Source organism: Anarhichas minor, unplaced genomic scaffold (genome assembly GCF_050575085.1).
Source record: "Anarhichas minor isolate MPS153535 unplaced genomic scaffold, ASM5057508v1 ptg000002l, whole genome shotgun sequence".
Classification (NCBI taxonomy): Eukaryota; Metazoa; Chordata; class Actinopteri; order Perciformes; family Anarhichadidae; genus Anarhichas; species Anarhichas minor.
Genome location: NW_027466448.1, coordinates 7574698 through 7590825, shown reverse-complemented (window position 1 = coordinate 7590825; position 16128 = coordinate 7574698). Strand labels below are relative to the sequence as shown.

General features: G+C 43.9%; 1 protein-coding gene across 4 annotated transcripts in view; it reads right to left on the bottom strand.

The window, feature by feature from the left end:
* The window catches only part of ptpn13 (protein tyrosine phosphatase non-receptor type 13), a 39050-nt gene that overhangs the window by 21089 nt on the left and 1833 nt on the right, over positions 1 to 16128 (bottom strand). For all 4 annotated transcript variants that reach the window (XM_076087870.1, XM_076087885.1, XM_076087893.1 and 1 more), the window contains exons 2-7: positions 13229 to 13348; positions 10549 to 10715; positions 9480 to 9545; positions 7881 to 8066; positions 7526 to 7613; positions 4283 to 4909 (exon numbers count right to left, since the gene is read on the bottom strand). In XM_076087870.1, the coding sequence (XP_075943985.1) occupies positions 4283 to 4909; positions 7526 to 7613; positions 7881 to 8066; positions 9480 to 9545; positions 10549 to 10715; positions 13229 to 13343 (1249 nt within the window). In that variant the 5' untranslated portion in view covers positions 13344 to 13348. The remainder of the gene's footprint in view (positions 1 to 4282; positions 4910 to 7525; positions 7614 to 7880; positions 8067 to 9479; positions 9546 to 10548; positions 10716 to 13228; positions 13349 to 16128) is intronic.

Here is a 16128-nt window from a genome sequence, read left to right as displayed (position 1 = left end):
TTGAGGGCGTAATCTTTTGTCTTGCTTGACTGGCTGAACCAAAGCAAGTACAGACCAGCTCACCACAATGATTTACTTTTCTCTGAGCAATGCTTGATCAGTGGTAAAGCAGGAAAACACCACAAAAAATGTTAAAAACAGGATCCTAATCTACTGTGTCATGTGTTTCTCTGCCTGTAGAGCAGAGAACTTGAAAGTCCTGCTCTACAGTATCAGCGACTTAGCATGAACGAATGGCATTCCCCTGTCACTGCTCAGGCATTTTAGTTCAGAAGAGTTTCACAGTAAAACATCTCTTTGTGACGATGCGTGCCTTAAATAAACTCCAGAAGTACACAGCGTTGTGACCCAGAAAAGAAAAGGAGTGGTCAAAATAGAGTTCCATCTTCCGCTGGTTAGTGAGTCATGAGAGAACATCTGCATTAAAGAGGAGAACTGTGTCTTCTACAGCAATTCACCTTCTTAGATTCAACAATTGAAGTCCCAAAACTTAACAATTTGCACCCACATTGCCACATATATAAATGCACAGATACCCACATATACGTGCACAGATCGTAAACAAAAACTGCACTGCACCTGAACGCAGCGAGAGGAAAGAGAGACGAAGAGCGTCACAGCTAATTAGAGAGATGAACAGAGATAGCTTGACGATGATGTGAATATTGAGCGAGTGAGCGAGGAGGCAGAGCGGTTAGATAAGGGTTAGGAGCTACTCCTCAATGATTGCAAGCATGCATACATAAATTCCCAAAAGGACAATGACAGAAAGTAAAGAAGAGGAGGATGCTCTCTCAGCTCTATCGTGTCTTTCTCTCCATGTAAGGAGTCCTACACATTCTTAACGGGAAGAGCATAATTTCCTGGGAAGAGTTAATGCAACCTGCATTTATCTCCTTACTTCTCTGTACTTCCTTCACCTTATCCTCTCATTTCCTCTCCCACATCCCCGTTCCTCTTTCCCCCTCTCGGTGATTCCTTGCAGAACAGACACTTCAGCGTGGTATGAGTACACAAACAGCTTCTATAGGCTGTGGCCTTTTGGGGCCTTCAAGCTGAGAAGAGACACAAACTCAGACGGGGAGGTTTATTCAAAGTCTGGAGGTCCCGCAGAGAAAGACAGCACTTCCTTTAAAAGCATAGAGTAAAATGGATAATAGCTGACAGAAAGCCTCAAGTTTGCCCCAGCCAAGTTGTCATGACTCAGAAGCAAAACACAGAAAAACTGAAATTTCAAGTGCATATAGTATAAAAAAAAAAAAAAAAGCCAACCCAATGGAAAGTATGTCTATTCATAACATTTCTGCTCATGAACCTTGTTTTAGACATTATGCATAATGTGAAGAGGAAATGAGTCAGGCAGTTGATTCAAATAGATCATAAATAAAGCTAATGTTCAAAAGTTTTGTTTTTATAAACGCCTTAAAAACACTATACTTTTTCCTGCTGCAACACTTTGTTGTGGTTTGGTTTGTTTTCGCTGAACGCCTCCCCTTCCCCCGAGGCAGACTTGTTCTGTATTATTGTCCAAGTTGGACCCACTCCGGTCCAAAGCCACATGACCCGCCGCCAAGTGCCGGAAAAGTCCAATAATGTTTGGAATTCCCTCATTCGCTACGCATGACTTCAATTACGCCCTCTAGGTCGGTAAGGGACGTTTTCTACCGATATAAACACCTTGGCACCAAAAGGAGGGGGTGAGACATATGGGACCAGGTATAAACATGCCCATGCACACAGGCATGCACACACACACAATGTTTAGTTATGTTTATGTAATACACATTCAGTTGAACACACACACGCACGGACGGGCAGAGGACCAGTGTGTAACTGGAGGAAACCTGAGAGCACTGACCACTGCTGCGCCATCACTTTCCTGCAGAAAAGAACAGAAAAGAGTAAGAGCAAGAGAAAGGAAAAGGAGGTCTCTGCCAAATAACGGATCCACAAGGCCCTGCAAACGGTCTGCGCTCAATTAGGCCCCATTCATACTGTAGAGAAATAGCTCTGGGATGGAATACAAAAACATTTTGTCTCAGTCTTCAGTCGACCTCAGTCAATTTTGATGGGAGTTAACATTCCTTTGCATCGGCATGGTGTCTCACATGAAACCATGATTTAATATCAATTAGAAGCTATTGATACACAGATAATCCTCACACACACCGTGTGAAGCGGGACAATAGACGGGGGCTACTCTGCTCATCTCTTCACACCGTCATGTGAAATAGAAAATGCCAAGTGCCTCTGATTACAATCAGCAAAGAGCAAAGGGGAGGGAAGGAAAGGAAGGCAGGACTTGCTGAGGCGAAGAATGCTGTTGGTCGGTGGCTCGGTCAGCATTAAAAATAGCTGCCAGAAAAGCAGGGAGGCCGGAGGTTTGGGGGAGCTAGAGAGTGGGGAGTACGGGAAACCAGCCGGAGGAGGAGGAGGAGAGAGAAGAAGAGGTAGAAGACAGTGGTTTATTATATGAAACCATTCATCCCACACGCTCCTCCACTACCCCAGATGGCCAGCAGACATACAGCCACTTGTGACTGTGCATTAAACTCGCCTGCCGACGGAGACTTTACTAAGAATTCAATAAGCTCCCAAGGGAAACGTAAAGCTCTTGGGGCTGACTGTTGAGGTGTTAAACAATTGCGTTGTGTGTGCTCGGTCCAAGCATGTGATTTTAACGAAGATTGTTTTATTTGAGTGTGTAAATACCTTGCAACGTATGTGTGCTTATGTCTGCGTTTTTGAAGTCATATGTTCGGGGAAAAAAGAGAGAGAGAAAGGGACTTGGCTATATAGCATGTGTGACAGCTAGCAGCGGGCTAGAATTAAGCTGACCTGTAATTACAATCAGTCATTTGGAAACCTCTGTACCACTGACTCATACGTTCTGTCCAAACACTGCTTCACAGCCACCACCAACGATACCTCGCCGGAGCCAGCACCCTGCTCTCCTCCCACATGGTAGTTACAGATGGATGCACAACCCGTAACTAAGTCCGGGTGTCTGTCTGCTCACGTCATCCCCAGCACTGTCACATTTCCTCCAGCTGATGGCTGTCTCCCTGCAGACTTTCGCCCAAGCTGCTGTAACCGCGTTTCATTGCCTAATTAATTCATTTTACCACCCGGGCTGACATTTCCTATACATCTGAATGACACAGCTGGGACCTTGAATGACTGTTTTATGAAGATTTTATTCTTTTGTCTCAAAAGCAGACTGAAGCGGAGAACTTCAGTGCGGTTTTCCCCTTTCCAATTGCGGGCCACATCACACATAACGTCCATGTAGCTTCATTAAATGTTGAAGTCGTGTTCTGACAACGTACCGGCACAAGCTCCAACCCGTCACCAAAATCCCATTATCCTGCAATACGTATGACTTATGCTGATTGTTGACCGTAATCTGTGTCGCAATGAGAAAAAACAAAAAGGCAAAGATGAAAGATCAGAATGAAACCAAGGCTGCAAAAAGGCTGAGTGTGGTTTGTAGATTTTAACACTAAAAGAAAAACAATGAGGATTATTCTTTTGTTAAAAAGGACAAAAGGAAGTTCATCCACAATATGGCATGTGCACAGTAAGAGTCAGGTTATGCGAGGAAAGAACTAGTTCATACTACGTGTTGTCTGGCAAAATGTGACGATGGCGGTTCTGAACGGCCACGGTCGAGGAAGGGATGTAAAGATGGTCGTCATAGAGAGAGGGGGGGGGGGGGGATCAGGGAGACTCGATATTGTTTCAATAGGCGGGAAACAGAACACATTTTCTTCAGCTACTCCTGGAAGGCCTCCGTGGTTTGCACTCAGTCTTACCCGTGAAAAAAAGAGTTAGTTCTGTTGATAGACATGTTCAAACCTCGACTAGTTTCTCACCCCCGCACACCTGGCCAGTCACAGCGTGAAGGGGGCGGGAATCTCAGATGGTCGATTTCGGAAAGATACAGAAGTCGTTGGACCAAAAAAGCCCCCCCCCCCCCCACCCCAAATTCAGACGTCGGTTTCCGAAGGTTTGCAAACCATCCGGCAAGCGCATCTGATGAAGCATACTGGCGCCCTAAGAAGCACGTCCTACGTAAGCAAAACTATAAACCAGTTTGATTTATATACTTGTGGCATGAGACTTGCTTTGTAGTTTTCACACAGGATCTTTCAAACATAAACACATTAAAGTATACATTCAACCCGGAGGACTGGAATAGAAACCTAAGAGCACATTTATCTCAGTGCTGGGACTGAAGGCTCCTCTTTACTGCACTTTTATGTTAAGAAAGTAGACTCACCATCCACTGCAAGCCGTAGCACCTGAAGCTTCCGCTGTCTCTCCTTTATCCTGTCATAGGCGTCGGTGAGGCCCGAGCCCACCGTCACGGCCGAGTGGTGATGAGGCTTCTTGCTATTCAGCCCACCAAACTCAGAGAAGTGAGAATCCCTGGACGTCCACAAGGGCGATTTGCGCCTGCCTATGGAGTGGGTACTTATGGCAGTGCTGCCCCTCCGTGCGTCCTCCAAGGCCCCAAAACGAAGAGCCTCTGGGTCAATGCAAGCCAAGTCCACGGAGGAAGCCCAGTACTTCCTTGCCCGACTAGGGCCCAAGTCCACACCGTGGAAGGGTAAAGATCTCCGGTCCAGTTCCACGGGCCGGCCCTTTTGCTGGGGGTGAAGGGGGTGCAGATAGGGATAGGAGTGCTGGTGTTGGAGTGACGGGGGTCTGGGGTAGAATTCTGTGGGGGATTCAGAGTCGGGTTGATAGTCAGCCGGGGAATACTGTAGGACCGCCCCCTCATCCCCCTTCATCAGCTCCTGGATTGGTAGAGAGCCCATGGAACGGCTGAGGCCTCGATTAAGTGACGTCGGCTCCTGACTCCTGGCTTTGTAGCGCTCCAGAACCCTGGGGGCGGCACTCCTCCCTGAGAACCGGAGAGAACCAACATTTTATTGAACTACGAGCAGAAGCTCACACTGATAAAACTCAAGTGTTGAGGCAGTGTCGGCTCGACATGGAACGATGAGGGTTAAATGGTTTGAGTGCCACAGAATACTTTGTGAATGTTGACAAAGAAGAAAATCACAACTGAATTCACCGTCAGCAGTGCAGCAGTTTACAAGCGCTGTGAATGTTGAGGAATCAAAGATGTGTACACACTCTTATTGCATAAGCCTGCAGAGTTACAGAAGCCACATGGCTTGTTTGACCTGCTCTCCATGTTGTTGGAATGAAACTGAGCATCATGAAACGTCATGACGTTGCATTTTACTTGGGAGACTTTTGCATAAAACGATGCCAAAAAACCCACAGCACTCAACATCAGCAGAAGTGGAAGTTTGCCAGCAGCAGATTAACTACATGTTGGAAAGGCAGCAGGCACGGATTCAGAAACCTGCAGGTCTGTGCTGGAAACAAACGCTGGAACAATTTAGAAACAATTGAATGCAATGAAACCTAGAATGGCACTCGCCACTTGAAGAGCAGAGACAATGGTGCATTCACACACTCCTTGGATAGCTCCATTTCCAGTTGTGAAGACGTGTGTGTGTGTGTGTGTGTGTGTGTGTGTGTGTGTGTGTGTGTGTGTATTTTAAGATTAGGCAATACGCTACAGTAAATGAATAATTGGGTAGGCATACAACATGTTCCCACTCAGTCATAACTAGAGATGTAGTATTATTATACAATACTGTATGTTATGATTGACAACCCTGACATAGTGCTGGTTAGAGGAATGTGATGGATGGTTTGAAATAGTGTGTTGGAACCAGGTGACTTATTACAGGAACTTACTTCCTTCTTAAACTAACCTTACATTCTAACTTCAATGATTTTAATCTGACCCCAATTGAATTTCCCATGGTTATTGGCTGAATTCGATGGCATTTAATTAGAATAAGTAGCAGTAATGGGAAGTTTCTGTTATACAGCACTAGGGGTGGAAATGTAGCAGTGATTGATAGCAAATCAAACTAATTAATTAGTAAAGTAAACCAACAAAAACACAAAGAATAGCATATAAAGAAAGATGGCGTGCTGCTCTTGACTTTGAGGGGTACCAACTATTTCTGCATATCGTCTGTTCTGTTCAGTAGCTGAGTCGAGCATACGGCGCCACAATAATGATCAATTTCTGGCACAGCCGTCCAGCCCGTCTATCACCGTGTCTTTCTTAAAACTGAATAATGAATGTTGCCGTCTTTGACTGTCCATAAATTCTAAGTTTGCCTTTCCAGACAAGCTGAACATAAACTACTGTGACGGTTCTTCTTTTAAAAGAGAAAGGAGAGAAACAGAAGGCAAACATGTGCATCAGCAGCAGCAAAAACAAGAGGCAGAGATGCAGAAATGAGCTGCACAGAAGGAGACGTCAAGTCCTGTAAAAACCCTGCATGCGGTGGTTTAATCTACAAAGCATATGCTTGATCTTAACGGGGAACGACATCAAAGACGGACAGGCTGTCTTCCAGGAAGTCAGGGAAGCACACAAGGCTGAGCAAAAAAAACAAAACAGGATGTCTTATATCTCAATGAAGTCAATTGTTACCACAAGTTTTTCAGCAAATACTAGTACAGCAATAGCAATGATGTGACGACATTGACTATCCCAAATATAAAAGAGAATTCCCCTGAACTGAATTCCCCTGGCAGCCAGTTGAACTTGGAACTGCTGGCATACGGGCGGAGAGCTGCTCCTTGAGAAGAAAGGCTCTTAAGAACGGAGTAATACTCTTTGCATGTACTTTCCCTAGGGCTGGCTGGTGCTCTACCAGGGAAACAAAGCGCTGATACAAACAGCAGACCAGCAGCTTCACTGGTGACTCCAAAATATGCTTCTGTAATCGATGCCATGCCGTGCTTACATAATCGGGACGGCTGCCATGTTTGTGCTGCGCTCCCCTTTCCATGGCCTGGACAAATGCCGGACTTCTCTCAGAAACCACTGGGAAGACTTGCTCATATTTTCCTGAATTAAATCCGATTCGAGGTTGCAGCGTTGTTGTTCCCCGTCCACTTTCGATTCTTTTCCACAAAGTGAGGGTGCGAGTGATGAACAGCATGGCAACCGGAGACGGCATTTTACATCCAATTCTCTCCACATAAAAGTACATTTGCAAACGACGTCCAACACAAACAGTATCCTCGACTACACTCAGTCAGAACCTCAGTTTATCATGAGAAGGAAGGAACATAAATGCTCTCTTGACCCAATTATACATACTATTCTCATCATCTCAACGATCTAATGCAGCATCTGGTGTCCTTGATGCAGACTTTGTCAAATGAAGAATACGCAGAACTTAGATAAACAAAAACAAGACGTGTTTTTGAAGACTAATATAAACCAGACCCTTTTATCATGAAGCGCTGGCATCCAAGAAATCTGAATCACTGCGTAAATATAGAACTCTTTCTACACCACAGAAATGTTCCATGGACAACACACCGAGCACATACAACTCTGTGTTCAATGTATGTGTGTGTGTGTGTGTGTGTGGGAGTGTGTGTGTGTGTGTGTAAGTGCAGCTCATCTTACCTGAGGGCAAGCCCTTGCCCCTCAGCCTCTCCCGAATCTCCTTACTCCGCTCCGGAAGAGACTCCCTGTCAGTCAGCAGACCGTCCAGCTGAGAGAAAGATGGCGACGAATGGAAGTAAGAGAGAAAGAAAAACAAAGAGCGAGTGTGAAGAAGAAAAGCAGAGCAAGGAGGGGGGGGGAACAGAAGTTAGAGGGTCATTCCCTCTGAGTCATCCATCCTGAAATCATGTTCTATCAGCACAAGCCCCATTATCTCTTAACTTTCACTTTACTAGGATACAGCTTAAAGTGTGAGCCAATAAAAACATAGTCGGGAATGTTGTATTTGACCCACATCAAATAAAAAACTGCTTACCTGGGACAGGCTGCCCAGTACCAACCGGACCAGTTTTCTGATATAGGAGAAGGGAGGGTCACAGCTGGAGTTTCTTATGTGTTTGCTGCTGATGTCCAGCACCGTGCGCAGCGACATTCGACTCACTGTAACATCATCACACATGTTGAGGAGCAGGCTGTTTAGGTGTTCCCCCAACTTCATAGGCTGCACAGCAAACAGAAGGAAGGCCGTTAACACACAGACGGGGGGGCAGTATGCACGATAAAGTGACGAGCTGTACTTGCGTCCCTGAATCTGATATCTGTGTTATCGTGTTGACTTCCATTATGTCCAGATAAGGAAGCAAACCGTGCCAACATGGCACAAGCCCATCACCTACTTTAAAAGTCCATCTACTACAGGCTGTTTTAGATTAAAACGCCTAAGCTGTGCTCACTCAAAGTGACGTTAAATACAAAAACGTGGTAGAAGTTGCTATTTTAGTGTCAGTGCATACTTTTTTATTTTAATCAGTATCACCAAGATATAATACTTTTTTTAACTGTCAGATTTTTACTCTGAAATACTAAATACTACATTAGTTTTATTTGTAGAGTGTTTTGAATCAATACATGTCAATGCAAACAATTCAATAAGATTATCTGTATTCTCCTCACAATGATGCCATTTTTGTGTACATTATGTAAAGAAAGCAACAGGTACAGAGATTGTACTGGAAGTGGGTGTTGGGCCATTAAGTGTCTATTATGACACTTTATTTGCATGCATCAGAAACAATCACATGCTTCATTTGGCCCAATGTTTGTTTACAAACTTCACAGCTGCCATAAGCACTACTATAGCACCTCCTTCACAGAATGCAGCCTGAGCCTCCCGGTGAGGCGGATCGGATTGGTAAGCTCGAGTGTGAGTCACGCCGTCTCTAACCTGTGGGCGGGGCTTTCTCACAAAATGTGAGCGCTGTGTTTTACACCTGGCTGAGATATGAACTCGCTGTGAGCCAGATCATATCCAGAAGTCTTGGCAGATGCGAACACATTCCAGAGTGTATTTACGGCTCGCACCTTTTCCGATCCACACGAGGTATCCAGATACGGATCTCATTCTGAAAGGTTCAACTAACAAATATAATGTCGGCTTTCAGTGGGGTTATGAGAAATGATTGAACTGTTGATCTGACATTGAATTAACAGTACCAAGAATTATTAGAATTTGTATTTTGTGACACACGAGATTCCCGCATGGGCACCGTCGACAATTTTTGAGTAACTTGGTGGAAAAATCGCCGTAGCAGAAGATACTTTTAAGATTTGTTTAAGATATATTTTTACCTTACTTTGGTTGTGGCTGTTCCAGAAATCAACAATCTCAACTCTTAATGTTTTTGCCAAGTGTGCTAGTTAAACGACTGATGTCACATGAGCATGAATGTCATCACTTTTTTGTTTTATTACTTAATGCTAATGTGCTAGCATCTTGTTCCCTAGTGTCTGTCCGGTTGGTTCAGCACTGTTTGACAAATGATTGAAGTTGAATTAAATGAGCCTTGATTAACAAGTGTAAACATGCTCCTATACTATTTCCATTTGGAAGCACGTATCCTTGTTAATGACTCACCTGACTTTGGGGGATCTCGTAGTCTGCTCCCCAGAACAGGGTCATCCCCAGAGAGTACATGTGCATCTGTGAAGAAAATATCATAGAAGTTTCATAAACAGATTTTCTACTTCCTTTAATCTTGGTCTCTCAAGAAAACAAACGTTTAATGTAAACAAGAGCGTAAAGCAAGAAAGATTAGGAATATAGAGGTTTTGATTCAGTCAGATTATACTAAGCACTGAACATTATTAATGTAAGTCTGCCTGTGTGGAAGATAGACTCAAGCTGGAGTGTAACAAAAGCTGAATTCATTCTTATTTTGGAAAGGGAAAAGACGGGGGCTTTCAGCCGAAATCAAAAACATTTTTCCATTTTCCTCTCCTTATTACTCTTCACTCAGCTCGGGAGAGAAATGACTTCCCCTGAATGTTGGGCTTGGTAGAGGAAAGAATAATTCAGGGATTGCCAAAGAATGCAACACAGCCATGAAGGTCTTTCAGGAAGAGAGCTCGAGAGCAAACTTAAAGACACAGTCTCACTCTCAAAACAAATGTGGAAATTAAAAAGCCACCCATTAAAAAGCAACACCACAAATGTTGAATGTTGATAAAGTGAAAAGGAAACTCATGGCACTTGCAGCTGACTTCTATTCACCCCCACAGTCTCTGATAATGAGAGAAGCAGATTAGATTTTCAACACTGAAATAACTCCGCTGGGGAGACGGGACCAGGATGGAAAACTAACTCAGCACAAAAGTGTGTTGAGGTCTGCGGGGCCGTGCCAGAGACGGGAATCCGGTCATGCAAGATCTCAGCTCTACCAGAGAGGGAGAGTCGGATAAAGGGGGGGTGGGGTTCTGTGCGTGTGTAAAAGAAGCCGTGCATTGTGGGACATATGGTCGATTACGACTTCAGGTTCTGAATTTTACGAGTTGTTGTGTTATTCAAGTGTTGTTGTGACTGGGCAGTTAGGTTTTTAATAAGAGCACATCCTTGCCTGATCAAACTCACATCAGCGACGCATTAGAGGTTGTAGACTAAACAATTCATATGGATGTCACCCGATGGGCTGTGTAAATATTTATACCTTCTCTATGTCAGAGACGGAAGTCAACGAGGCCCCTCCCAGGACCTCTGGGGCCGTGAAGGCTCTCAAATCCTGCTGGGTGACATACTCATCCGTGAATGAGATGTTGCCGGAGGGCATGAGCAGGAGGGACCAGGGCGAGATGATGAAACCCATGGCTGAAGGGTCTGGAGAGGGGAACAGACAATTCAGACACTTAAGATGCATTGAGGAACAAAAACAAACAAGCGACATTTTTAGGACTTCAAATATTTAAATACCCAGCCATTGTGTCTCTCACTCACACACACACACACACACACACACCGAATGCAGCAACTGTAGACACATCCAACCACAGTGGATGTTTCTCGCTACGTTTTCGGCGTTCATGGAAACTCAAGATGATTGAAGTAAACAAAAACACATGTTGATTTCTTAAGTCTGTGAGAAAATAACTGTTGAGGCAGAGAAGCAGAAAAGGAATGGCTACACAGCGTAATTCTCTTTTCCTACAGAAGCCGCAGCCTGCACCATGGTTAGAGAAGGTTTTAAAAATACACAAAGGAATGTTTGAGCAGCGCTGCAAAATTCTTTTCTTTCGACTCCGAGAGAGAGACGAACAGAGGAACTGGATTTGAGGCACCCAAATATCTGCTTTCAAATGCTGGAATTCACTAAGTAAATAGAGGTTTCCTGTTTAAAACTCGTGTGACCATTTGAAGAGCTTACTCAAAAAGTAGACTGGGTTACTAGGTGGATCCAACACAAAGCGCTTTTTTTGCTCCGGAGAAGCAATAATAGAGCTGAAGCATGAAGTGCATGGCTCAGTTCTGGGCTCATTTTGTTTCTTGATGGAAGAACGCACTAATCAAAAGATTCAATAAACTGCAGACAGAAGCAGAAAGGATGGAAGCTGACTGTTCTAATAGAAACTAAAAGATTCAAAAACATGACTTCGTATTGCAGCATTTTATCCCTTAACAATGTTGCCTGTCTGTCTGATAAGCTGCTATCTGAGCTATTAGGGGCAGAGGATAACTCTGAACAATTATACTAAGAGGCTGCCCTCTAAAAAAGGTACTGTACGGTGAAGCGTACCATGCATTCAATGCCACAGCAGACACGCCATTATATCCGAGATATTCTACAGGCAAAAGAACGAGGAGCTACTCCTGTAACAAATCAAGAAACATTCACACATTTCCTGTTCAAACAAATCATTCTTATACAAACACAAGGAACTAACCCCTACTGTTTACATACAGGGGAAAAAAATGTTTTAGTGTTTGATAATGTGAGTGTATTCACAATGTCTGAAGCGTGTCTGAAGTCATGTCACGGTTTGCCAAGTCAATTAAACGTTGGCCCACTTCATGCATTAGGAAACCGCCTGATGTTCACTTTAACTGCAGAAACAAACTACATCTAAAAGTACGGCATTCACCGCAAACACCAGCATATCTGAGAAATAATCGAACACATTTAAGTTGAAGCGGTTGCCGTTATTAATCCCCCTCCTGTGGTTAACATACTTCTTTACATAGCGCAGTGACTCTATAATAGCTGGTTCCAACATCTGCTCTTCAAATTTTTTGCTTCACTCAGCAATCTAAAACTGAACACGTGAGAGAGGCCACGATTTACCCAGTATACACAACTGTTTACACAACTGCACTCTGTTGGTAACATAAAAGAAGGATGCCTTAACAATCGCAATCTCTGCAGCACAATGCCATCTAAATAGTATTGTTAAGATAATCCATACGTATCCAGCCTCGCATTCTGTCCTTAACTTTATCTCAGAAGCTTTGATAACTGCAGAGGATTTGCGAAAACAATCTCTTGCTGTAAATGTGACCTCGGCATAAGAGGCATATTTTACGCTGATGAGATGGAACTCCTACAATGTGCCGGGATTGTCTGCAAGGAAAAGTGGAGGCCAAGCTGCTTCATGCACACTGCTACATCTTGATTACTGCTTCGTGGAAATTCACGGACCAATGCGAAACACTTCAGATGATTTATTGCCAACACAGTCAGGTGTATTGGAATTTCGTGTGAGACGAGGCACCACCCAAACTTTTTTTAGCAACAAAAAGAGGACACCGCAGTGTTGCTGAATGACGTCCTCCCCAGTGTCCCCAGAGCTAAACCTCCTTTAGCCACCCGCTGCTGGAGTTTACTTTAGCTACAAAGACACTCCTGAATCTGGCAGCCGTATCTCTCTTTGGCTTCAAGGACAATCACAACACTTTTAGGCACAAGTGACTCACGGAAACGATTGCGACACAAGAAACTAAACTGCACAGTAAACCAGTATCAACACAGTCATGCTGACAACTAAATGCACTGATTGAATGTTGTGATTTGATTGATAGCAATTTTTGAGTGTGACTGAAATCCATAATTCACTTTTGATTCATGCAGTGATGTGATGGATGGCAATCACTCCCATCAATTTGTTAATACAAAATAGCACCTGCAATTCATGGGATCTGGACACCAGAAGATTTTTACTCAGCCGATTTATTTAAAAAAATAAAAAAAGGTAGTGTCGACAGATTTAGAGAGTAGGCTGTTCAATAAAAGAACAGAAAGGACGTGAGAAAACACACAAGACGAATGATTGTGAACTCTGTTTTGTGTACAATAGATCCTAGAGAAACATCTGTGCACACTTGATTCCACGTATTCATACCTTTGTGGAAGAGTTCTTGGAGGCTCTCAGCGCTCTGGCTGAGCACTGCCCAGACCTCCTCCTCCTGGAGCGGACCTCCTCGAACCTCCAGGGCTTCTGCCAGAGACACATGCATCTTCCCTGTGTGAGAGGAGAAAGAGGACAGCTGACTTATACCAGAACAATGATCACACACAGACAATAAGCTTTAAACCATAAGGGCTATCATGCTTTCTCTATATGATAGGAGCCTCTGCACATCACATCTCAAATATAACTCGGGTTTTTAATTCAGTTGAGACTTTTAATACTTACACGAGCCTGATCCTGAAAGGATCCGCTCCCTACTTGCCCAGACTGGCCCGACAGTGTAAGATTAAAGCGTAGCACATTATTCATATCACTACAATAACTCGAAGCACTGAAGCACTTAACATCAACATTCTTCTCCCTCTCATGTCCTCGGGCAAACTCCCACGTCTTCTAAACGTACGCCGTCTTATCGTCCTCTGCAACCGAGGACGCAACGCAAGCACATGATGCATGCATGCAATGACACGCACGCACGCAGCGTTTTGTTTAGAATATGCAAACATATCGTCACACAATAATAGCTACAGGACTTCCCATGGATTCAGATTGCACGCAAGCCACAACACGTCGTACCTACGGGCGAAACTTTGATCTCATGCGACCCGCAGACAGTCTGTCTTCCATGACTCGTTTAAAAGTGAGACAGAGACTGTGCAATAAAGAATAATGTGGAAACTATGAATTAAAAATAGAATTCTGGGCAATGCAAAGTTTTCACAGAGGACAACTAAACAAGAATGAGGATATACAGAATTGTATAAGCTTATAAGTAACTCGTATAATAAGTAACTGTGCCACTTCCCTTGAGAAGAAGGTTAACATGCTTTAACCTCTTCACAACGAGAGAGCTGCGTTTTCTGAATAAGACGACTCAAACTCAGACTGATTGAGCTAATATAGAGATTAACGATCATCTGTAGTGTCGACTATAATCTACAATCTGTCGAGCGCAAAAAAAGGTTTTATTCACCCTTTGTTGTGGTTTCACGGCCTAACCAGATTCTGCCGACGCAGCTTACGTCCTAAATGTCTTAATACTTAACCACAAAATGTGACACTGACAGACAGTCACGGTACAATATAACAGAAAACAAATCCATAATTATCAACTTGGACAGATTTTCTGATGTTTTCAACTTGTTGAATGTCTATTTTTCACTTGTTTCCCACAAATTAGAGCAAACCCACACTGTACACAGCACAGGCTATATTAGGACTAGCTAGACAACAGCTTTCAAAAACAGATTTTATAGATCACAACACAAAACCACAGCAGATGAAAACACACGACATGAGGCATAATTCCTACGCAAGATCAACCATACATAACACATGTTTGGGATGGTTACCAAAGTACAACACCATATTTCATCAACGTTCATTTTCTATAGTCCCAAAAAAACAACACATTTTTCTAAAGTATTGCCAAAACACAAAGCGCGGCAGTTGGCATTTGGCTGCTAACTGCACTTTACCTGTGGGCTAGGACTACACCTGTCGTCTCCACAGACCATGTTTTTGATATTTTACAGAAGTTAAAAACTTGATATCCGATCGATCCAATAGCTGCTGAGATATTTCAATCCGCACTGAAGTGGTGGACTGACCGACAGAGATGAACATTGCAAGCTTGGCTCAAAAGGGCCAAGTTGATTAGGAGCTAAATTTGAGCAGATCACTCATCCATAAACTCTGAACATAAAACTGGGTCAGCAGCCTCATTAGTGTTGGGCTTCACATCTGACAGCAATATGCCGGAACAACGTCCTTTCTGTGTATCCGAGTTGGGAGAGGAGAGTTAATGAGTAAGCATGTCGCAGGCCTGGATGTTTAGAAATGCAGGAATGCAGGTTAACCCTTCTAGTCAATGGGAGGCGTGAAGTCTGAGGCGCGCTGGGTTACTTACCCATCTTGCTCATTACCCATGAGAATGGGGAGAGCGGGCGCTGTGAAGACCGATTGTTTCGCAGCCCTTGTTATTTCAACAGAGACCTACAGTGGAATGTGTTTTATCCGCGCTGCTGAGGCTGCTGCGCAGGCCAGCTCCTCTCGCATTGGACTACGGTCCTGCTCGTTTATTGAGGGGGGGCTTAGGAGGCAGCGGCCCCAAAACAGCGAGAGCAGACAGCCCTCACCACTTCAGCGCGCCTCATTCTCTTTTTTCAGACAGTGGGGATGTTTGTTCCCAGGTATTCCCACACTAAAGCTAGAGAGAAAACCTCTAAACAAGGCTTAGTCTGCTACTGCTGCTGCTGTTAAGTGTTTGAAAGGCTTGGCCACAGTCACAAGGATTTTTTTTTTTAAAGAAAATAATCCTGGAAACGTGATAGTGCTCTTTGCTCCACACTTAGGTGAAGCTTTTCCTTTCCTCCCACCTTCCTGTCTGTGACACGGCTACAACCCACGAAATGGATTTGAAAACAATCCCCTGAAAAATTGCAGTTGAGCGGAGTAACCCGTACCAAAGAAAAGGTACAAATAATTTCATCCCTCTATATTTGCCAGGAACAAAAAAGATCATAAACAATATGTACGTCTTTCTCTTTAAAACTCTTCTTTGATCCTAAATCTTCAGGTGCGTCACTCTCGAGGCAACGGCCCATAAAAACGCCAGATTCCACTTCTGTTTCCAAAAGCATAACTCGTAACATAAGATACGAGAAGGAATTTGTTCATATCCTCCAAACATCAGAACTGTGGCCTCAGCTGGCAAACACATTTGGAACAGAAGCCAACGAGAAGAGGTCATCTTCGCCAGCATTGAGGTGAAAATCGTCCTGAAGTCATACATGCCAGGAAAATTCAACAACAAACTCTGAGTGAACCTC